Source organism: Trichoderma camerunense, assembly GCF_050948025.1.
Source record: "Trichoderma camerunense strain CBS 138272 chromosome Unknown V8C40scaffold_4, whole genome shotgun sequence".
In the NCBI taxonomy this organism is placed as follows: Eukaryota; Fungi; Ascomycota; class Sordariomycetes; order Hypocreales; family Hypocreaceae; genus Trichoderma; species Trichoderma camerunense.
The window spans coordinates 667,614-689,933 of NW_028145366.1; the positions used below are offsets into that span (position 1 = coordinate 667,614).

The 22,320-nt window shown below is 46.1% G+C and overlaps 6 protein-coding genes and 1 non-coding gene across 7 annotated transcripts; 3 read left to right on the top strand and 4 right to left on the bottom strand.

Moving 5' to 3' along the window:
* Positions 1-1,031: 1,031 nt before the first annotated feature.
* V8C40DRAFT_285226 (uncharacterized protein) lies at positions 1,032-2,522 on the bottom strand (the record flags this gene model as incomplete). Its single annotated transcript, XM_083222321.1, has 3 exons — positions 1,032-1,721; positions 1,784-2,280; positions 2,355-2,522. The coding sequence occupies 3 exons, from the start codon at positions 2,520-2,522 to the stop codon at positions 1,274-1,276; spliced, it is 1,113 nt and encodes a 370-aa protein (XP_083076132.1). The 3' UTR covers positions 1,032-1,273.
* A 1,414-nt stretch (positions 2,523-3,936) lies between these two features.
* Positions 3,937-5,008, top strand: V8C40DRAFT_285230 (SDR family NAD(P)-dependent oxidoreductase). The gene has a single exon (XM_083222322.1). The coding sequence runs from the start codon at positions 4,054-4,056 to the stop codon at positions 4,831-4,833; it is 780 nt and encodes a 259-aa protein (XP_083076133.1). The 5' UTR covers positions 3,937-4,053; the 3' UTR covers positions 4,834-5,008.
* A 567-nt stretch (positions 5,009-5,575) lies between these two features.
* Positions 5,576-5,657, top strand: V8C40DRAFT_t57. The gene has a single exon. It is a non-coding gene; the product is annotated as a tRNA-Thr (tRNA).
* Positions 5,658-5,739: 82 nt separating this feature from the next.
* On the bottom strand, positions 5,740-9,034 carry V8C40DRAFT_273245 (uncharacterized protein; the record flags this gene model as incomplete). The annotated part of the gene is made up of 5 exons (XM_083220456.1): positions 5,740-6,733; positions 6,788-7,964; positions 8,013-8,663; positions 8,770-8,841; positions 8,923-9,034. The coding sequence occupies 5 exons, from the start codon at positions 9,032-9,034 to the stop codon at positions 5,740-5,742; spliced, it is 3,006 nt and encodes a 1,001-aa protein (XP_083076134.1).
* Positions 9,035-11,493: 2,459 nt separating this feature from the next.
* Positions 11,494-12,853, top strand: V8C40DRAFT_263069 (inorganic pyrophosphatase; the record flags this gene model as incomplete). Its single annotated transcript, XM_083219422.1, has 7 exons — positions 11,494-11,649; positions 11,698-11,857; positions 11,920-12,106; positions 12,162-12,222; positions 12,281-12,347; positions 12,401-12,462; positions 12,518-12,853. The coding sequence occupies 7 exons, from the start codon at positions 11,494-11,496 to the stop codon at positions 12,851-12,853; spliced, it is 1,029 nt and encodes a 342-aa protein (XP_083076135.1).
* Positions 12,854-13,138: 285 nt separating this feature from the next.
* V8C40DRAFT_285236 (major facilitator superfamily domain-containing protein) lies at positions 13,139-14,905 on the bottom strand (the record flags this gene model as incomplete). Its single annotated transcript, XM_083222323.1, has 4 exons — positions 13,139-13,302; positions 13,359-14,110; positions 14,169-14,552; positions 14,664-14,905. The coding sequence occupies 4 exons, from the start codon at positions 14,903-14,905 to the stop codon at positions 13,160-13,162; spliced, it is 1,521 nt and encodes a 506-aa protein (XP_083076136.1). The 3' UTR covers positions 13,139-13,159.
* Positions 14,906-17,251: 2,346 nt separating this feature from the next.
* Positions 17,252-21,037, bottom strand: V8C40DRAFT_273247 (uncharacterized protein; the record flags this gene model as incomplete). Its single annotated transcript, XM_083220457.1, has 4 exons — positions 17,252-18,283; positions 18,365-19,133; positions 19,184-19,994; positions 20,059-21,037. The coding sequence occupies 4 exons, from the start codon at positions 21,035-21,037 to the stop codon at positions 17,252-17,254; spliced, it is 3,591 nt and encodes a 1,196-aa protein (XP_083076137.1).
* Between the last annotated feature and the right edge of the window lie 1,283 nt (positions 21,038-22,320).

The window sequence follows — 22,320 nt, forward strand, 5'->3', positions numbered from 1 at the left end:
CTTTAATTCAATACCCGCGTATCCTCGTACCCTGCAAGCCATGATTCATTAAGAAAAGCTTGTCCCCTTACCCACAGTCCCGTTCCTTGGAAGCACATGGCCCGCTCGTGTGAATGTCATTTCTCCAACATTTCCGCCCTCCACTTTCCCCGCGCTTGGCAAAGACTTAGGCCTACTATCGTATACGGAAAGCACAGATTGCACCAACCAACGCTTGTTGAGGAGCAGCTGAGTATGAGACCACATGCAGGGAAGGCCTTTGTAGCGCGGCCGTTTGTGGCTGCTTACTCCAATAAATTTTATACGGCTGCCTAGTTGTTGGGTAAGGATATATCCTCGGAGGTACGAGGAGAAGCTTGCGAGGAGGAAGAACTATGTGGAGAGGGTCTGGGGAAATGGCTGGGGAAGGAATTGGAGATGTGATTGTCTTTTCCGTTATATTATCGTGGAGTTGGAGACGGCAATCCTTTGCTTTTCGTAGCTGGGTTGGTTGGTCGAGATAGTGTCCTGAGCTGAGGTGATCGTCATGTCTGGGAAAAGTTGGAGGGTATTTTTGAGTTTTCCTCTACATCTTCGCCTATTCGTGCAGAGACTGGAGGATAATGTACCGCGTTGTGAAGTTATTACAGACTTGAGTCTTAGCATCCTTTCTTGGACTGGTGTAATGGGTCAACTCTGCCGATTTATCTTCGTCTTGCCGTCCGGTCGAATGTTCACGTCTATGGAACCAGTTTGACCAACACTGATCAAACCGGAAGATATCCGACGCCTTCTCCATCACTTTTATCATCAGAAGTCTCTTGCAGCAGGGTTGATTTGAACCCAAAGACCTTTACATTTATATTTCATCCTTCTCATCATCATATTGGCAAAACACCTGAATCTCTTAGTTTCCATTGCACTAGCAGCAACACTCTGGGCAATGTCAAGCACCCAATCGCATTTTCGGAAGCATGCAAAGTGTCTGAACAGTAGCAGATCAAGCCAATTTGATCGTTTCAACGGGTAATAGTACAGCTGGACCGTCTTTAACTAGTCCTACTCTACAGGCCGAGTGTAAGGGTAAAAGGATTACAGTCTATCTTCGAACATATCAAAAGCTCTTACACAGCCTACTCGGCCAACGTATTAAAAAAAGAAACACTCAACAGCTTGTTGTATGCGGGTGTAGTGATTGCGATTAAGGGGTAAACGTAGCTCGTGATGTGGAGTAGTACGGTGAAAATAGGCAATATCCTACGGTGAAAATAGGAAGACTCATAGTATTATTAGCTTAGATAGTATATTCTTCAACCTTCCAGTCTTTTGTAACTACAATAGATTTCAACTCTATATTAGCATAGTTATTATCAGCAGCTCTAATGGAGGATTCAAAGGAATTACTATCTGCTGTAGTAGCTGCCCCAGTACCAAATTTAGACTGTCCTATATGTAGTCGTCTTGTCGAGCTATCTTCGTCTAGGAGTTCCGAGAAACCCTCTGTCTTAGAAGCAGGATGAGCTCTGTTATCGCCATTTGTATTGCCTCTAGCGTAGCTACTGGTCTCAGCTGTAGACGGATTTCGAGATACTAATGGGCGGAGAAGCGGGATACATGCTGCAGTTACTAGCAGACAGGGTTCCAATGCGCTGAACGCGAGTGCTATACCGCCGGAATATGGGAAGTCGTCCATGTTAATTTGGGTAATCTCGGCGAGTCGGACAGCGCTTACAATGCAGACTCTGCATCTCCAGGTGTTAGCTGGCGTAGTCAAAAGAACGGAAAGCAGGAGTCGGTCACTTACGCAAGCCCGATCCCAAAGGTCACCATTAATCCAATCTTTTTGTATAGTTGTAGCGATAGGCTGTAAAGATATGGCATGGGGAGGAGCATGATGACCAGGTCAGAGAAGATGTTAAGCCCTCCAGTTATGGCCCACAACATCCTGATGTCGCCACAGGTTCCCACAGTTGAGAATTTGTCCCAGTTGAACTGAACGGGCGTACATATGACAAAGGCCCCGATAAACAGGACCATGGCCCATATCATAACGAACACGGCGCAGGCTTGACTGAGGAGAATAAAGCTCCTGACAGAGAAGATCTTGGTGTACAAGGCGAGGATGGACATTTTTGTTAACCCAAGACTGAGCGACCAGAAGACCACGATCACGGTTACAAGCTTCATGAGAAGGGTGAACGAATCCGGTCCTCCCATCGCAACGACTTCAGTCGTGTGGTATCCCACCCCCCCAACCACAGCGCAAGCGACTGCGAGGCCTTGATACGCAACTGCAATGATCTGAAGGGTTAAGTTTCGTCAGAAGAAACTTTACATAGAGATACATGAATAAATCGAGCGGATGAGAGACTTACACATGCCAAGATAATGAGCCAGTCGCTCAGATCAAGAGAGAAATTCTTGAGTCTCGACCGCGCCACTATTCGTAGAACGACCGCAATCACCGGTAGCAATGAGAAAACAACAGCGCATCCAATTAAAGCCTTCTGGCTATTACGCTCAACTGGGAACACATACACCATGGCGGACACTGCCTGTCTAGAGCTCTCTGGTCAAGATGCGGGCGTCGGTTTGATAAGTGGAAAACAGTCCAGAAAGTGAAGTAAGCTTTTCAAGTCTAGAACAAATATGCATGAAGTATTGAGTATAATAGTATTAATATATATATATATATATATTATTTATATTCAAGGTAAGCATAACTAAAGTAGTAATTATTTCCTAGTAAGGAATCGCAAGGGGTAAGTGAATGATCATGACCAGTTATCTCCTAGTAAGGAATCGCAAGGGGCAAGTGAGTGATGTTGACCTATGATCATAACTCCTTAGGCTCAAACTGCGTTGCAGCTTAGTTTGAGCACCCAACAAAATTAAATGACTCCTCACCTTGGAATCAAACCGTGGTTTCAACCCCCGCTACTACGGACTTTCTCACACCCTCAAGGGGATGAAGATAGTATTGTGTAATATTCCCTCATCAAAATTTCCACTTAACTTTGTAGAAATATTCAGTATAGGCGCAAATGCTCTATGTAGAATGCGTACTGCTTCACAACAAGGTCTCTTATCAAGGCTCTTGAGCAAGCGTGCTTTGTATCTCTTCTCCAAGAGTAAATAGAAGCAGAGCAACAATAACTCTGGAACGGTCCATTTACAAGACCTGACAGATTCAGAATCCTGGCCGGTATGGTTACCCTTATGGACCAATTGTCCTTGTGACTAAAGATTGGAGGCTACTAAGTGGGTAGTTCAATCCTAGCTTCCGTAGTATTTACAAAGTAATCGGCTTTCGCTGTAAGACAGGCTTTCGCTGTAAGACAGGCTTTCGCTGTAAGACAAGGAAATAGGGGTAAGACATATTAAAAGAGAGACTGCATAGTCAAGCCTATTTGCCCCTTTTTATTTTTCTTTCCCAGTAACGAAATAGTTTCATCATGCCCCCTTAAGTATTTAGTACTATTAAGGCTTTGCTCCTAGTACTAGCCATGGCTGGAAACTGTTAGTCTGCTATAATAGATATAGATTATTTGTACTCCGTACTTCATATACACTACACATTCTCCAGCCCACGTATGATTCGACATAATATGATATTAGACCAAGTGCAGCCGGCAGTTATGAATAGTATACTTAAGATCTAGCTTCATGCCAGGAGCGTCCGTGGAAGAGGGGCCCTGGGGCAGCGGCGATCTTGGCTGTCTACAGCTAGGTGGTGAGCAGAGTCTTGTCTGGATATAAACAACAAGAGCGGTGGCAGCCATTGGAGGTTAATGCGGTGCTCAGGGGTATAATTTGTCGTATGCGCCTTGGGGGGGACTGGTTTCGATCCGCCAGGAGACTTCCTACGTGGCAGGTAAGAACAACTGCCGGTTCTTATGCCGGAGCTGCGTTGGTCCACAACTGTTTTCGTTGTGTATACAGAAGATGATATAAAGCCTTTCATTCTCCAAGGCTCTACCTATCTACTCTGTATACAACTCAACAATCTTTCGATATACATACCTACCGATCTACCGCGCCGCTCGACGAACAAGTCAATAAGCAGAAACTACAATGGCTTTTGGCGTCACCCAACCTGAATTTTCCGAAGGCTGTGCCGTGGTCTTTGGTGGCTCCGGTGGCCTTGGCCGCGCAAGCGCTGGCCTAATGGCGGAGCGCGGTTCCAACGTTGTTGTTACTTACAGGTCTCGCTCCGCTGATGCTGAGTCCCTGGTGGAGGAATTGCGCAAACTTGGTCGCAAGGCAAGCGCAATAGCTTGCGATGTCACTGATCGCAAGGCAGTCGAGGCTGTCTTCAAGCATGCTGTGGAAACATATAAGCGCGTACACACAATAGTGTCTGCTGGCGGTCTTGTGTTTGATACTGGCCCACTGTCGGAGTTCAAGGAAGAATCTTTCCGCGGCGTTATCGAAACCGATGTCTATGGCTTTTATAATATTGTCCAGGTTGGCGTGCCAGTATTGCGTGAGGGCAAGGGCGGCTCGTTTGTGGCACTGGTCACCAGCGCAGTGAGTCGCACCGTGCCGTACGATGCGCTCTCGGCCACGCCCAAGGCGGCGGTTACAATGATGGTGCGCCAGCTTGCCACCGAGGAGGCTGCTTACGGTATCCGCGCCAATGCCGTGGGACCTGGCGTTATCAACGCCGGTATGGTGCAGCCGATGATGGAAACGCCGACGAGAGCGCTGCTGGAGGGCGCCACTGCGGTGACGCCGCTTAAGCGCTGGGGCGAGGCTGCTGAAATCGCTGAGGCGGTCGCGTTCCTGGCCTCATCAAAGGCGTCTTATATCACTGGCCAGATCTTGATGGTTGACGGCGGCCTCGCTGCTTAATCTTGATGGAAAAGGCGCGAACACCAGCTTTACGCGAGGCTTGCTATAGTATAAATTAAGTCTATAGCAAGAGTTAGAAAATCAAATTTTAATAGACTAGACCTACTTGGCAGCTCGGCCTTGCATATGACTACCTATGTAACACGTATATAAACCTAGTCAATTTGGACACAGCTAATCTCTCTCAGCGTTACTAGTTTTATGAGAATAACGAAGCTGTTGGATTAAGGTGCGCAAAGGAGCGGTGAACACTATGCTCAACGCTCTACAGCGATCAACAGCTACGTAATGAGTGATCCTCGCGATCAGCGAGGAAGCAACACTCTGGGAATGTCAAGTACCCAGTAACATTTCTTGAAGCATTTAGAGTGCCTGAACAGTAGCAATCTAATCCAATTTAATTGTTTTAACGGGTAACAAATGAAGTTGGACCGTCTTTAACTAGCCCTGCTTTATATGGCCGAGCATATAGGTAACCGTACTATAACTTATCTTGGAACATATCAAAAGCTCTTACACGGCCTACTAGGCTAACGTATTAAAAATCAAAAACACTTAACATCTTGTTCAAATTGTCCAATGTCTATAGGATGCCATTTGACTCACATAACAAGAAACGTGGCTATATTACACAGCGTCTCTATTAAACTGTCCGTTTCTCGTGGGTAGGACAATCTTCTACACATAGGCAACAAGCTTCTGGTGTATCGTAACATATCGAGCCAGCCAGCAGAAGCTCTTTGCCCGCTTGGCTAAGCGGTATAGCGTGTCACTAGTAAATACTTGACATGACAAGGTGATCAGTTCGACTCTGATAGTGGGCATTCTTTTTGTATCTCTGGATTCTTCTAATGGAATTAAGCTTTCTTTTTAATATTGTAAAACCCTGTTGAATCAATCTTACACTCAATAGGTATATTCTCGAGCTTTTATAAAAGCAAGGAATTTATCAACACACTGTTCTGTCTTCTCTCTGTCCTTCACAGGGGCTTCGTCCTCTACACATCGTTCCACGCCATATTGACGAGCTCCCTCAGAGGCCATCAACCTCCTCAGCCCGAATGTTGAACTCACCAAATCGTATTGGAGGGCACTCACTGCCGAAGAGTCCCCAACAGCCATCTGAAGCTCCAGGTCCCTTTCGGGATTATAATTCTCGGTGCCAAGTGCAGCCGCTAATTGTAGCTTCCCTTGTCGAATAGCTTTCTTCCTCAATTCACTTGCTTTGTCCCACACGTTTTTGTAGTTTCGGATTTTCCGAACCAGTGCCGGTGAGTCAATTCTCGCTGCTGCAACGAGTGCGCCATCGAGGCATTGATCCTGGATCTCCGACCCCCGGAAGTTCCCGGGGGACGAGATGCAGATATGGAGCAGGTTTTGTAGGGCCACGTCCTTGCCGTTCAGACACGCGGACAATACAAACTCCTCGACTTGATTTGTAGAAGTGATTAGCTCAAACCAGGTTTTGATTTGACCCCAAAGGTGCGACAAGATACTCATCTCGGGCATCGCTTCCTGTATAGAGTTACTCTTGCTAAAGACCTCGAGACTAAAGCGTAGCAGCCATTTGGTATTGAGATAATTGATCAGATTGTCCATGAAATCTTCTTTGTCGGGATCTCTTCTGAATTGTGTATATGCTGTTGTATTCTGCGGCAAGACTATCTGGAGATGGATATGTGTAGAGCCTAGCACGAATTGTATCGCCTCGTTGGTCTGAAAACGAAGTGTACTTGACGTTGTCTCATCTGCCAAGAAGTCTTTGACAGTCTGATGTAAAAGTTGGACGACGTAGTGCGGTTCAACGTAATCTCGATCGTCCCGAGGGCCGTATCGCCGAGTCGTATCCCTCATAATCTCTATGAAAGGTCCGCACCAAGTGTAAAGTATGCTGCGGAACCTAGCCTACGTTTTGAAATAAGATCTAGTGGCCTGTCTATAATCCTTCCGCGACTGCAGCGCCTTTTGAACGTCGTCGGGGATAGCCAGTGCATCCCACAGCTCTTGTATGGTAAGTGCTCGTACGAAGCTTGTACCACTTACCCACATGAGAGCTTTCCTTGACCTTGCTAGTTGATCTTTATCCAATTTTTGCTCTAGCTCCTTGACCATGTATTCGTAATATTCCATAAGATCATGTGGGAGAGAATGGAGTAGCCTTTCAAGCTCCTCTAATGTGATTCCACCGGTGCGACAATGCTGCATGAGCTGGTCGATGATAAGCCTAACCCAAAGAATAACGCCTTTGGCATTGTTGACTAAGTGAGTTCGGATGTCATTCATAGCATCTAGAGGCACCTCTTCGAAGATCTCATCTAGCGGCATCGTATCTTCATTGCTGCTGTTGTCCTCATCCCATGAATCTGAGGACTCCATGACCTTTTTAATGGCAACCAAGCCGTTGTCAATAATTTGAAGAATATGTTTCCTGTTCTCATGCTGAAGAATGATCTTGTGGCACTTTTTGGAGGGCGCAGTGCTTTCAACACGACTGCTAAATCGCATGACTATGTCAGGGGCAGGTCGGCTAAGCATGATGAACTTGATCTGAGAACCGGGTATCAAGGAGAGTTCAATGAGATTCCGTAGAATAGTCTCACGGGTCATCTGGAATTTTTCGTTTGCTGCAGACTCGTCGAGACCATCTAAGATGCATATGATGGGCATGCTTGATGATACAATGCTTTTTATAATGCATTGAAGATCATCAAGAGACCACTCCCCACTGGAGCCATCTGGTTGAAGCTGCCGCTCCTGATAGCAGGCCTTACAACAATTGAACGTCTCCTGGCTATCCTTGAACACTTTATAGACAATAGATCGGAGCATGGAGCTATGAGCCATCGTTATTTCTCCATCCCGTTTGCTGTAAAACCAATCCACAACTATGTCTTTGAGGTCGGCCGCCCTGTTAGCATTCGGAAGTGATTGTAGTTTTTGGAGCAGGAATTTCGCTAGGACGGATTTGCCGCTTCCAGCTTTCCCTTCAACCCATAGCACACCTGAATCCTGTCTTTGGAATTCCTTGTACGCATCATGAGCGAAGATCCAATCGTTTGTGCCCTCATCAGCAGACGCAACTTTGTCTCGGCGAAGGTGGATGGCTGCGAATCTGAGAGATTCCAAGCATTCTATAAGTGTTAACATCTCGAGAGCAATCGAGGAGGATGTAATCGTACCAGTATATTCCGTATTTTTGTCCACAATTCTTGCCTCTGGTATATACCTGTCTATTCCGATGGCTGATGTGCCACTTATCAGGACTGGCATACTTTTGCTACAAGTATCCAGAAACTTGGCCATGGAATTGGGACTGCTTATGAAATCCGCGTTGTCAATGATAAGCATGAATTTTGTATCCCTAGGAAGAAAAAGTAGCTGTATTAAGACTCTTGAGACATCCAAGGATGACGACATCCATTTGGTTGCTATCATCTTTTTCAAGTCATCAAGATCATTGCTGTTATCAATAAGAATCTTCAAACTTCTCTTGAGCTCCGATACGTCATTCTTAACAATCTGGAAGTATTGCGCAAGGAGCGTTTGAATGATCTGATTCGGATGAGCGTATGAGGGGGGTTTGGTGCCGAGAAGAACTTCGGTTGTTTGGGCATCTAGCCCTGAGAAATAGAGAGCTTTCAAATTTGTGCAGGACGCCTCAATCCTATTTGCGACGTATATTAGAGGACTTGATTGGTCTCCAACTTCGCTGCGGTGCCACAACACTCCCCGTAGCTCTCGATACCAGGAGACATATGGACTGGTGTGAGTAAACCAAGGTGGATAGTCCAGAGGTACTGGCGATGTAAATGAAAGTCGAGTCTCCAATTCTATTTTCAGTCATTAACGAAGGGGTTTTGCTCTTGAGCGAGGATAATAGCAGATGTTCAACATTTTGGGAAGAAGATAAGAATATCTTCCTTAGGTGATGCCTACCTGATCGCCAGTCAAGTAGAGGCTGACATTTCAACGCCCATTGCACCAAGTCATCTAGCAGCACGATACCATCTTAGACAAATATTAGTTAGGCACTTATCTCATAGCGAGTCATAGAACATAGGAAACATAGGAGACAGTTAGATCACTAACCATAGACAGGGCTGCGTTTAGCGAGAACGTTGCGACTATTTTCAACAAAGCCAACTACAACATTTCTAACACGATCGTATTCATTTGTGCCAGGAGCAAACTTGTTCATCATAACGTGAGTACAGTTGAGGTAGGTGCTTTGAAAGCCTCGAAGTGATGCAGAATTCTTATCCACTATCTAGGGGCAGAATAAGCAAATCAATTTTCACCCATATCTTAAAACTTAACTTACAAATCTGTTATAGGGCATGTATTTCGCCAATGTGATGGAGGGAGTGCCTTTTTGGCAAGATTTGTCTTTTGGGTTTCGTAGAAGCAATGTATGGGAATGGAGAAGTTGGCGGAGTTGACGCTTATGGCAAAGTTATCAACAAGTTCTTTGAGGTGTGTATTCGTTTCCTCTGCAGCAAGATTCTCGACGAGAGCACAGGAAGTGTCCTCGCGTCTGAGGTTCCCATATGCGATTAGCCATTGTGCTTGTCTCTGCATCGGTGTACCATTGAAGGGCGTTCCCAAAAATACAATTCCCACCGTTGCATCTCGTAAATAAGAGTAGGTACTCGTCTTTGAAGCTGCGGAATGTAAGGCCTATGCGATGCGATGTCAAATATTAGTTGAGACTCTATAAACGTTATGGGCGTTAGTCGGATGGCTTAGAAAGACCTTTGCGATTACGAGCCCACCAATGCAGGATGCGATGAACAATATGGGTCGATGCACTGATTCACGCCTCTATTTATATAATTAGCATGGCCATGATCAACAATGCACAGTAAGTGTATGACCGACCTGGCATCTTCTCCCGTGGATGTCTAACCAGAGACCTTCGGCAAGATCATGGAGCGTTAGATCCACAGCATTGGTATAGAACTTGGCAGGCCAATTGTATAGCATGAGGCATGCGCGCGGAACGGCTGCGGGGAGCATATCCTTGTCACGGAGCCAGTTGATGGTCTGCCCGTCCTGAGACCTGTATTCCCATGTTGTCGGGGCTGAGGTATCGAGCCCGTGTATCGCAATGATACTGTAGATGGTAAGGAAGCATTCAAATTCCTCCAGCTACATTGGGACAGACTCAATATCCGTTGTAGAGAGATCGTCGTCTGGGGAGCGATGGTCGCCCGTAGAGAGGCTGTCGTACGGATAGACCTCCAGAAGACCGACCCGACCTGGCGGCTTTTACCACCATAGTCAGCACTTGTAATCTCCAACTAGTTTTTTCGAACCCACTAGCGACTCACTAATTCTTCCATCAAGTTTGTACAAAGACCCGGAATGTTAGGAATGCGATCACAATGGATAAGATATCGTTATTGGTAGGACGAAAGCGTTCACGAGGCTCAGCCTCATCACTGATTGGCATATAATTCCAAGAAGCACGTGACAGAAGCTCAGCTGGTGGCCTATGGCAATTGTTACAATTGCTGCATGTACTACTGAAACATATGGCATGATATTCGCACATATACCATTACAATACTAAAAGTCTATTCTGTGTATCATATCTAGCTCTTCAATTTTATATGACGAAACTCAGTAGCCCTGTGACGAACCAGTTAGCTGCCAGTCCACAATAGGTATCATAAAGTCCTCCTAAGGCAATTGAATCCATGCGGTACTTCAATCACCGCTCAATTAGGGTGATTGAACTATCTATGGTCATTGTTGGCTGAAGGTTCAGATGTTCTTCCAAGTACGTCCTTTCGTGTGCTTTGATGTACTGTGTTTACCTTCAGTTGCTAGGTTTGTTCTGGAAGACTATTTAAGATACTAACCATATCGGTATTCTATAGCTTCCATTCAATGATACTTCGCGTCTTATTGTTCCATATCTGTGATTCAGCTTGCACCCTAGGCCATAATGGCTGAAGGTTCCCACTGCAAACCAATACATTATCCATTGCTGTATATTCGCTGTTGGATAACATTCCCTTTGCTTACTCGGTCACTGAAACGGTCGAGTCTCAATTGCGGCTAAATATCTCTTCATGTCTTGGCATCTTGGCCCCGCGAAAGATGTGCAAATTGCCCAATTCGGCCACCGAAGTCCCGAATCCCGTCCAATAAGCTCTCAAATTAAGGTATTCCCAGTGCGTATGCTTAAAATAAAGCTCATCTTTGCGGGCAGCTCGCGCGTGAGCTTTCTCTGCTTCAGGAAACTAAGCTCAGCTCCCGTCATGCTTTACATGTGGCTCAGGAACTCCACGTGGGGTCAAGGTTACGCATGAATGGCTGAGTATATCAATGGCGAGCTATTTATCAGTGTGTTTCTCTCTCTGCAGGAACCAGGATGCCAGCTGAGAAGGCGGTCGGGAGATCAATCTGTTGAGATGACGCCTTATATTTGGCCCACGTATGGCTGCGTTGTGCGAGAGCACTACGACGCTGGTTTACATATGGAGACTTTTATTGTTGGCAATACGATACACAGTATCATCGCCACTGAATGAGGTTCCACAAGATTTTCTTGGCGATTGATATGGCGTATATATAATGAGACACCCAGCTGCACTGCATTGTGCGGAGCAAGGAATGCAAGTCCGGCCATCCTTCGGTATCCTGTCGTTCACCATGCGTTCGCTTCTGTCTTTTTGTCTGCTGAACTTGGCCATTGCGCCTGTATTCTCTGCAGCTACCAATGCCGCAAAGGGTGGCGACAAGGATGGTAAGAAGGAGTTCGATGTCAAGGCTCTCAGTCTGAGAGAAGTTGGCGCGCGAAACACATTGGTTAGTGTACAGAAGTGACTGTGGGGGATATTGGCTGATGGTAAACAGGATTGGCGCGTCTGGCTCGAGCAGGATGGTGAAGTCATTTCCTTCTGGCACGACATTCCTCTTTATCCCGACGAGAAGCAGAACAACATTGTCAACTTTTACGTCGAAATTCCCCGATGGACGGATGGCAAGATCGAAACTAAGCGCGACAAGCCTATGAGTATGTAGTCTATTGCGCTATCAGCTGTCTTTGCTAATACTGATCATTGTGAATGCCCTCAGACCCCATCTTTCACGACGACAAAGATGACGTGCCTCGATATGTTGCCAGCGTTTGGCCACACAAGTCTTACCCCTTCCTCTACGGATCGCTTCCTCAGACGTGGGAAAACTCCAACATTAAGCACAACTTTACCGGATACATTGGCGACAATGATCCTATGGATGTTGTTGACATTAGTGCTATCGAGTCAGTATGAGCCAGTAGCGGTTAAAGTATCAACTGGCTAACGAGTTGTTTACAGCCCTGGATATGTTGGACAAGTTCGAACGATCAAGATTTTGGGCGCTCTCCCTATGATTGATGTGCGCATTCTCACTCTCATCCTATGGCCATATTCTTCTTCTAACCTGAGCCTCATAGGATGAGACTACGGATTGGAAGGTCATTGGCATCAATGTCAATGATCCTCTATCTGCATTTGTTAACAGTAAGACAAACTTCTTATGTAGCATTGAGTGTCTGGAGACTCACTAGATGCAGATCTCGACGACCTCGAGAAATATAGACCCGGTCTCCCACAAACCTTTTACGACTGGTTCACCGTTAGTGTCAATAGACTTCTTAGAAACAAGAGTAAGCGCGCTAATCATAAGATAGTACTACAAGGTCCTCCGCAGCGGCGAGCTCAACATCATCTACGGTGGCAAGTTCCAAGACTCCAATACCGCCCGCGAAATCGTCGCCGAAAGCCACGGCTTCTGGAAAGATCTCATCAGCGGCAAAGAGAAGCCCGGCAAGATCATCATCTCGCAGACTTCGCAGCCAACCATTTGCAAGAGCTACATCTCGAGCAAGGACACGACCAAGAAGTTTGACATTCCCAAGAAGTCCGACATTAAGCCTGCTGCCCCGCGACCTGCCAAGTACGACAAGTGGTTTTACTTGGATGAGAACTTCTTGCCGCTGCCGGAGCAGATTATTGACGTGGAGTAAACATATATAGAGGCGGATCAAAAAGCATAATGGCCTGTATGTGTATATACATATATTGAGGGGAGACATTTCTTAGAGCTTAATTGCCGTACATGGCTTGCTTGTTGAAGAACAATCGCTGGTCTATTATTTCGTACTGTGATGTTCTAAATATCGTTACGCCCCGTCTAATTATGCAGATTTATAAAAAGCAAAGTCTAGTGGAATGCCACTTTCTCCATGCAGTTGCATATCCAAATCCCAGAAACAAGAAAAGAAAAGAGAGTGCTCCGACCATGAATTCCACTCTCATCACCAATTTTGCCATTACTCATACTTGTGCGTCTCGAATCTACTCTTGGCCCTGATCTTGGGGCCGAATTTGAAAAGGACCCAGGGGATAGGGATCAATGCCAGAGCAATGAATCCCAACAGACTACTGGCCCAGTCGATTCCGAGAGTGGTGTACACTAAATCAGATGTTAGTTAAATGTATCGATGAAATATTCTCATGGCGTTGACTTACTCTGTATCGTGAAGAGGGGGAACACGCCAGCAAAACCGTATCGTGCCAAGCTGTTGGCACTGGAAGCACTAGCGACGACATTTCCAGTAAACGTGTCGGTAGTGTACTGCATGGTGCTAACAAAGACACACAGGTTCCCCCACGCAAACGGAATGATGGCAGCCGCCGGGCTCGCCCAAGAGATATCCTTGCGAGCAGTCCAGGCAAACCAGAAAAGGCCGAGAGGCAAGCCAAAGCTACCGAGCATGGCGGGATACAGTCTGTGCTCCGGAGGTACCTTGTGAGGAGGATAATTGGGGATCTGCTTTCGATAGAGGAAGATCTCACAGGCCATGATTGTTGCAAGACCAAGGAAACAGCCGATGACGATGGAAATGAAGACCAGACCGGACTGATCGGTGGTGAAGTGGTATACCGTGCCGAATGTGTAAGGGACACCGCCGAAGAAGCTGAAAAGGGTACCAAAGTCGACGGCGACGTAGAGGCAGATGAATGTGACGATGGGCTCGGTGAACAACATTTTGACTGGTCGAATAGCTGCGACAACGGCAAATGTCTTGATGCGCTCGTTCATGGGAGGGAGAGGAGGCATTTCGATTCCCTTCTTCTTGGCCAGACGACGCTTGAGGACGGGATGGAAAGTCTCTCCGATCATTAAGCCCAGACCAATGCTGAATACAGAGAAGAAGAGCATTGTCCACTCAGTCCACCGCCAGCCCTTGTCGACAGAAACAAAAGAACCGATGACGGGTCTGTAGAAGAGAAATATGTCAGATTCGCAACTGGTAGTATTGAAAGAGAGAAACTCACCCAAGACCGGGACCCAAGAAAGGTGTCAGAATGAAGATAGCGCTGACAGGTCCTCGCGTCTTTGGCATAAACGTCTCAGAGATGGATCCAGGCGCATTAGCCAGGATAGGAGCCCAGAAAAAGCCCGAGAGGAAGCGGAAGAAGCACAGCGCGCCGAAGTTGTGGACGAAACCGGCTCCGAGGGTCCAGAGAGCGCCGATGGTCAGGCCGCCCATGATGACAGGATATCGTCCAATGGTCTCGGAAAGGGGACCGCCGATAATTGGGCCAATGCCGAGAGCGACGACGTAGAGAGTGAGAGGCAGCAGGGCGACGGTTCGGCTGACGCCAAACTCTTCCATGAGAAGGTTGACGGACGAGGAGGAGATGGATGTCGCTATTGAACTGTAGGCATGTTGTGTTATTATTGCTGTTTCAGATGAGTTCTCTCCCCAAACCATCGACTGTTTTAAACACAGTTGTAGATGTTGGAGTCATGTGCATGTTTCGACTTACACCGTGAGACCCATGGTAGCCAATGCAAAAATGGTCAGAGCTTTTTTCCATCCTGGAAAGTTATAAGGATTCTCGGGAGCATTGTCCCAATCGAGCTCGTCTTGTGCCTGCGCAACCTGTCCCTTTTCAACATCGCTATTGCTGTTGCTGTCGCTGTTTCCATCCCGCTCGTCCGGCTTTATGTCCAAAGTCTTGTCATCATCGAACGCGACCGGAGCGTTCAACGTGGAGGAGGACGCCATCGTAGCGTCTTCTCCTTTTCGAGAATTCGATTGGTTTAGGCTGAAGTAACCAGTGGTCGAGGGTGCGCAAGTTGAAAAGCTTCCTGCAGCACTTGGAGATGGTAGTGCTTATTGTTGGTTCTTCGAATGAATCGGTGTGGATGAATCGTAGTTGTATAATCCCAGTCCCTTCTCTTATCCTTCACAATTTTTTATCCCTTGCTCCAGCTCCCTATTATTTCTTTGTCACTGTCGTTCGTTGTATTGATGGCTGAGAGTCGATCTCTCTTACAGCAAAGAGCCTGAAGTCCACACCACCAGGAGACTAACCTCGGGAGAAGGGGCAGGCGGTCTTTAAAAGAAGCCATGCTTGCCCAACCCAACTTTTATTTTTCTCTTCTTTTCTAATACTACGTACCTTTCACAGGGACCGCTCATACTCTAACAAGGCAATGGTCTGGTTGGTAATCCGGGAACGCCTCAGATCTCGGTGGACGGGCCGGGTCCGATAGAAAAGCGGGTATTTAATGATTACTGAACGCAGCCAAAACTCTGCCGAGGTATTGAATTTGTGTACGATTCATCCAATTAGATGACCTGAATCAACGACACCATTCCGCTTCCGCTTCCGCTATTCAGAAGAGGATTACTATTCACACTGCCAATTACACCCGCCCTTGCTTGACTGTTGCTCAGAATGACGCCTTTTATCGGCCTTTGCCACATGAATTGTTCCTTCGGGCTTTCTCTGTCGATGATAAGGCGACATTGTAATCACCAAATGGAGAAGCAATACCCGCCAAAGCCCACATGATTCCAGGTCCTGACCTATCGAGGAAAGAGAAAGGCCAAAAAACTTTTTAACATTGCTTCAAGCGCAAAATCATTTACGGGTCCAGGCTAAGATAATCTTGCAGGAGTTAAGCTGCTTACTCGTACCCTCTAGAACAGCACGGTGATGCCAAGCGCGGCTGTAGTGGCGACCGGACCTGGATTACTGATTACTGGTTTGTGTAAGTGAGCTGAAAGAGAACACGAGCTAGAATATGTCCGCTGGAGTATGGGATTTTCCCACGTGGTGCGGGCTTGAGATGAGTGGACGGAGCCTGCGTGGGAGGCGTCACGGCAAATGTCACTCCGATCTTTGTAGTGCCACGCCCTTTGCCCTTGTTCCGATGACTGATTGGACTACTTAAATGCTACCCTTTGGCGATGATTCACATTGTTCCGTAGCTGGGGGCTAGAGAAATGCAACGATGCGTATTGGGAATGGGATTGTTCAGCCGCGTGTCTGTGTATCTACCAGGTAAAATGCTTACCACGAGATACGCCTGATACGGTCAGCACATGGCAGGTTACAGGCACTGCTTCCAGGATCATTACGCTGCATGAAGTCCATCGTTATCAACAACACACAAGACAAAATCAGTACGCCCGTAGCAACTCGTAATAGTAATACCGTGCAGCAGTATACCTCGGGCAAATGATGGCAGCCACCTGCGTAATGTCGTAAAGCTACCAGGGCGAAGGATCCCAGCTATTGTGCTCGGTGAATTTCAACAAAGTGAGCATCCTAAGCATATTTGCCGATGACTCTTCGCAGATAACTGGAGCTTGCGTATGTTGAGGCGCCATATCGACTGAGGGCTCAGTAATCGCGGAAGCTTCACCTCCCGGGCGACGCAGCCGGGACAAAGAAGACAACCGACGCGCATGGCGACATCGAACTTAATCTGAATCCTAAAATAAATTTGATAAGCTAAGAAACTGCTTGAGAGTAATCTAGAAAATAGTTTGGTTGAAATTGCAAATGTGCCAAGTCTTGTAGAAGATGGACAATCGTGACCGAGTCGCCCGATTATGTGATCCCGAGGCTCGAAAGCCCGGCTCCGGACCTGCATCATGGACCGCACCGTAGCGCCGGACCTTGCGTATTATCAAAGATGCATGAGGTAATGTGGAATCAAGAGGCAAATTACTAAACTCTGGCCCCGGTGGTTTGTTCGAAACCGGAGCAATGACAAAGATTGACCGAAATACACTTCACCCATCTAATACCATCTGGGACCAGTGTAAGCTGCCTTGAATCATTCCCTGTTTTTAGCTACCTATAATACTTGCAGAGTTAATTAGACGATAAATTTGAAGATTTTCTAGCAGTTTTATGCATCCGTTAATAACATTTCTTCGAAATCAATATACCTAACTTCATTATCCTCTCAACTTCAATAGCTATGTATGTAGGACGATAATACGAGGCTCAACAAATTCAGCACTATCTAGCAAAGATTCCCAACAGTCGTAATAATCACAATTCGTATGTTTCGAACATACATGTAGCCACTCCAGTCATGTCTCCATCCTCTCTTAGTGATCCAGTCTGGGCTTCTTCCTCGTGCGGCTATCCAAGTCCTCGATCGTCATAGCTGGTGCTCTCACTGCGCCTTTAAGGCGCAATGCCAACTCGACGGTTTCATTCTTAACCTTGGGAGCCTCATATGTTGTATGGTCCCAGTGATTAGTTACCTGGATAGCGGCGTCCTCATTTAACAGTAACTGAACAAGACGCGAGTAGCGATCTTTGCCCGATTGATAACCCTTGAGGGCATAATCTACGGGTCTTTTACCATCGAGATCGGCTGCATTAATCCTGGCGCCCTTATTTAACAGGGACTCGGCTATTTGTTCGTGACCAGACTCAACAGCTAAATGTAGCGGCGTTTTCCCGTTTTTATCAACGGCGTTGATATTTGCGCCATGCTCTAGCAATGAATTGGGGGAAATTTCGTGATTTTCGGACCGGGGATTCGAGTAGTTCTCATATGTCAAAAAATCAGCGAAACACGGTGCTATAAGACCACCAGTATTGGCGGCATTGGTAGTTGCGCGCCATTCTAGCAGCAGTTGGACCGCATGTTGCTGGCCGTTACCTGCTGCGTGATGTAGCGGCGTTTTGCCATCGTCATCAGCAGCTTCAAGATTTGCGTCGCAGTCCAACAGCTGTCGAACAGTATCTTCATTGCCGTGCTCCGCTGCACGATGCAGCGGTGTTTCATCATCTAAGTTTAAAGCTTCGATATTGGCACCATTTTTCAGCAGTTGTCGAATAATCCTTTTGCCGCCATTAATAGCTGCAAGATGCAGCGGTGTTTCGCCATCTAAATTTTCAGCTTCGATATTAGCATCGTATTTCAGCAGTTGTCGAACAATATCTTCATGACCCCATAAAACTGCAAGATGAAGCGGTGTACTGAAATAATTATTCACAACTTCGGTATCAGCTTCTTTATCCAGCAGCAGTTGCACGATAGCTTTCCAGCCGTTTTTAGCTGCAATATGCAGCGATGTTTCGTCATCATCATTAACAGCATCGATATTGGCGTTATTATTTATCAACAGCTGAACAATATCTCCATAGCCATTTTTAGTTGCGACATGCAGCAGGGTGTCGCCTGATTCATTAGTATCCTCGATATTGACGATGGTTTTTTTAAGTAGTAGTTGAATAGCTGCTGTAAGCCCAAACCAGACTGCTAATTGTAACACCGTAGTTTGACTTTTCAACCCTGAGGAAGCAGATTCGTTTTCCTGCCATTGAATATGCTTGAGTATTTTGAAATATGATTCCATTCTCGCTGTGTCTGTTAAAAACTCCATTAATTCATTTCTTTGGACATACCCTTCACTGGCATGGTGACCCCAATAATGAGAAGCGTAACCGTAAAATGGATGGGAATCGACACGTGATGCAATAGAACCACGGCCATCGCCTGCTCTCAGCTTAAATATCCTGTATGACAAGTAAGTAATACAGGTCATTGTGATTTTGGAGTGGGCTTCTGGAAACCATCTCTTGAACGTCTGTTGGAAATATTCTTGAGCTGTGTAATGAAGCAATCGGATAGTGCCGCTTTTGCTGTCGATAGTTACCAAACCAGCACATACAGACGCCATACATTCAGTGTCTGGCATGCTGTATTTGTCAAATTTCGACTTTCCTTCTTTTACCGCAAGCGCGTGTTGAAGCTCAATCACTCTCATTGGCCTCCATGCAAAGGTGAGCCAGGACAAAATTGATGTTGCGAGTCGCGATTGTTCTTTAGACTGCTCAGCGATCCTTTCCATCGTTGCGGTATAGATTTGCTCGTATGCCTCAGAACCTGTTGCTAGATTCTGCAAAGCAGTTGTAATCTCCCTTGGTGCTGTTTTTCCTTTCAAAGACTCGAGGTGAAGGTAGGCCACAAGAAACCTAGCTGGCTTAGTACAAGCGATTGATTGAAAAGGTGGTCATTTACTTACATTCCCTGAACAGCCTGAACGACGCTATGAATAATTTTTTCCTGCAGGTTGGGATCGTTTTGGACAAATCTTGGAAGATAGACCATGTTGCCTCTAAGGTATCTTCGGACATCTTCGTTGCTCGCACGTATCTCCAGTGAAGGGATGTTCGAAAACGCACTTGCAATTTCCATATCAAAACGAGAAGTTATAAAAAAGTTTGCCTCTGTTTCGGATTGTAGTTGAAAGACGGATGATAGGACGCTCCACCGCGTATAGTGAGCCGACTTACACTCGTCAAGTGCGTCGATAATCATAAAAACCCTGGAATATAACGCTACTACGGATTTAATGGCTCGGATGAGTTCTTTGATAGGTGGTCGAGTTTGTTTGGTTGTAGTATTGTATTGTTTGTAGAGCTCGTGCACTACTTCTGGTAGAGGGGATTGAGATGCTACCAACTGCCTCAAGAAGCTTGCCAGTAAGACATCGATTGTTTGTTCGTCTTGCCGCTTGTGGTTGAAGAAGAAATATGCAACACTAGTTTTTGAGTCTTCCTGGAACTGTGCGTGAAGGCGATCAATTACAATTGACGTTAGAATAGTCTTGCCCGCCCCAGGCATGCCTGGACAGAACAACATGTGCTTCCTTTTTTGGACCCACGTTTGGAACTTGTCTGAGCTAAGAAGCCATTCTCCGGATCCCTCCTGTCGTATGCTGAGATGGTCACTTAGTTGTGTGCTATAGTCAAGTGGAGAAAGCCAGTCAAGTATGGCGATCTTGTTTTGGTCATGGTACCCATTATTAGGTTGATCGAGGCCTTTTGCCACACCTTATGTAAAGGTAATGAAAGTGTTAGAAATGATCAGTGATAAATATGAGTTTTATTAACTAACTGGAAGGAACATTTGCAAAGCGGTTCTCACGCTCAATTGTAGTAGGATGAATCAGTCCAATAAGATCTTTTGCGTAAGCTACTGCCGTCATTGCTGCGTAGCCTTGCCAGTCCTTATTCTTATGCGAATCTGAGTAATCGCATATTCCACGAACAACTAAGCACGGGAAATGGTTCATCAACCCAGCTGCCTCCATCTCAAAACAAAGGACGTCTTTCTCCAAGGCAAGTTGATCTCGAATCAGGGCATCCTTCATTAGCGTATTACCGGATGCAATAACGCCGTAGTGAATCACCGGATCTTTATTCTTTGCTCGTTGCTCTCGTGACAATAACATCGAATCACCGCAAGCTATCGCGCAGCTTTCTTTGCTTTTTGAAGGATGAACAGCCTTTTTGTCATAGAGTCGATCAGTACTCGGATCAGGCCGTTGGTATTCTTCCAGGAGATTCGGATTCTTGTTTAGTATGCCATTTATAGTCTCTTGAAACCGATGGCCGCCATTCTTCCTATAGAAGACTTGGAGGCGACTCACGGCGCTTCGTAATAGTGTAGGAGACTGGTCCAATAACCTTGTAGACTGAAATTCTTGGTCCTGAATCTCTTTCCCAAAATCATACTGGAACACTCCTGCCTGCCCATTCTTTGTAACTCCAACAACAACATCTCCTAGGCGGATATCATGCCTGCTTGGGACGCCACCTCCGATGCCTACCATCAGACAAATTCTCACATTAGGAAAGCTATGCAGCATATCTCTGGCAACTGTTGCCGCTGTGCTGGTGCCGTATTCTCCGTATGGTGGGCCAACAATGACCACGTTGTGCTCTCCCATTTTCCCTAGTACATATGTGTTGTTATCGCGAGGAGCAACAGCACTAGGCGCCATGTGCTCTTCGTCGAGGAATGCCTCAGCCGCACCTTGTTCTGTGCCAATAGCACATAGCCAGCCGACGGTGTAGTCTTTAGGGTTCGACATGATTGTTATAAGACTTTGAAGCTAATGAATAGCAGTGAAAGCGTTCAATTGCAGTAGAAAGTAGGGATGATATGAGAGATTGAAGATACAGAAGAAGAGTGGTGATAGTGATGAGAAGAGCATATATATATTCATAGTCCGCGCCCATATATAAAATGGTATAGCGACTAAATACCACGTCACCAGTCCATTGTAATCGGAAGGAGCCCAACTTGTTGGGTACACGCATGGAGGTAGATGAAACGAATCTGTACATTGTACTACAAGCCAGAAGTAGTACAAATATGGAATTGCAGGTTGGAAATGCCTCTATCCGATGAAGCGCGCGTCAAGTAGAGAATAAAGCAGTTACTTCACCAATCCTGTAATTAAAAAGTATAAGCAGTGTCATGGTGATACATGCTTTGCCACGCTTGGCGGGCGTCTATCAGAGAATAACCTGGTTTCTTCATCGGTTTTATAATTAACATGTATAAGCAGTGCCATGGTAGTACCTACTCTGCCACGCTTGGCGAGCGCCTATCCGTGTACATTTGTTGAACAAATATATATATATATATGTTACAGATATGCTAGCTCCGTTGGTAAACCGAGAATAAGTTGAGGCACAGTTTGAGGCAACCAAGGGCCTATCATACCTGTAAATTGCACTTACTCATAACGAGGGATTTACTCAAGACCAAGAGTTGCTGCCCGCTATCCCGTGGGACAAATACTCAAGAAAGTATTAGGTACTAGAGAAATAGATGACGAGCGTAGCAGATAATAGAAGACTATAACAACAGTAGTAGATATTCGAAGAAAGCAACGCTGGTGGAAGTTCCTGAAAGTGTCAGATAAGAGATGCTTTCCAATTTGTCCCTACGAGATCTAGATTGTAACCACTGGGGTGTTCAATAGCCAAGTCAGGAGCTGGATAGCGAGTCCCTACATAATCCGGGCTATACATACCTGAGTTTTTCTAATATTCAAGTCTTTTCTATTATGCATCTAGTGGATGTGTATCTGTTTCGTGCCTATTCAACGGCTAGCCTGCGTTAGCAAGACATCAAAACACCAGCGTGAATATCACGGCTAAGGGGACTCAAGGATAATGGGGCGAGGAGCAGAGAAGATGATAGCCCCAACTGCTCTATTTGACAGCTCTTTCGCTGAGAAGGGATTGAACAAGCACGGTCATAAAAGGGCAGCGGGTCTTTTAACTGGATAATGTACAAGGGCAGAATAAAAGTGCCATGTCTGAAATTGCCTTCCTTCATTTCATCTATGTAGGTAGCTCCCAA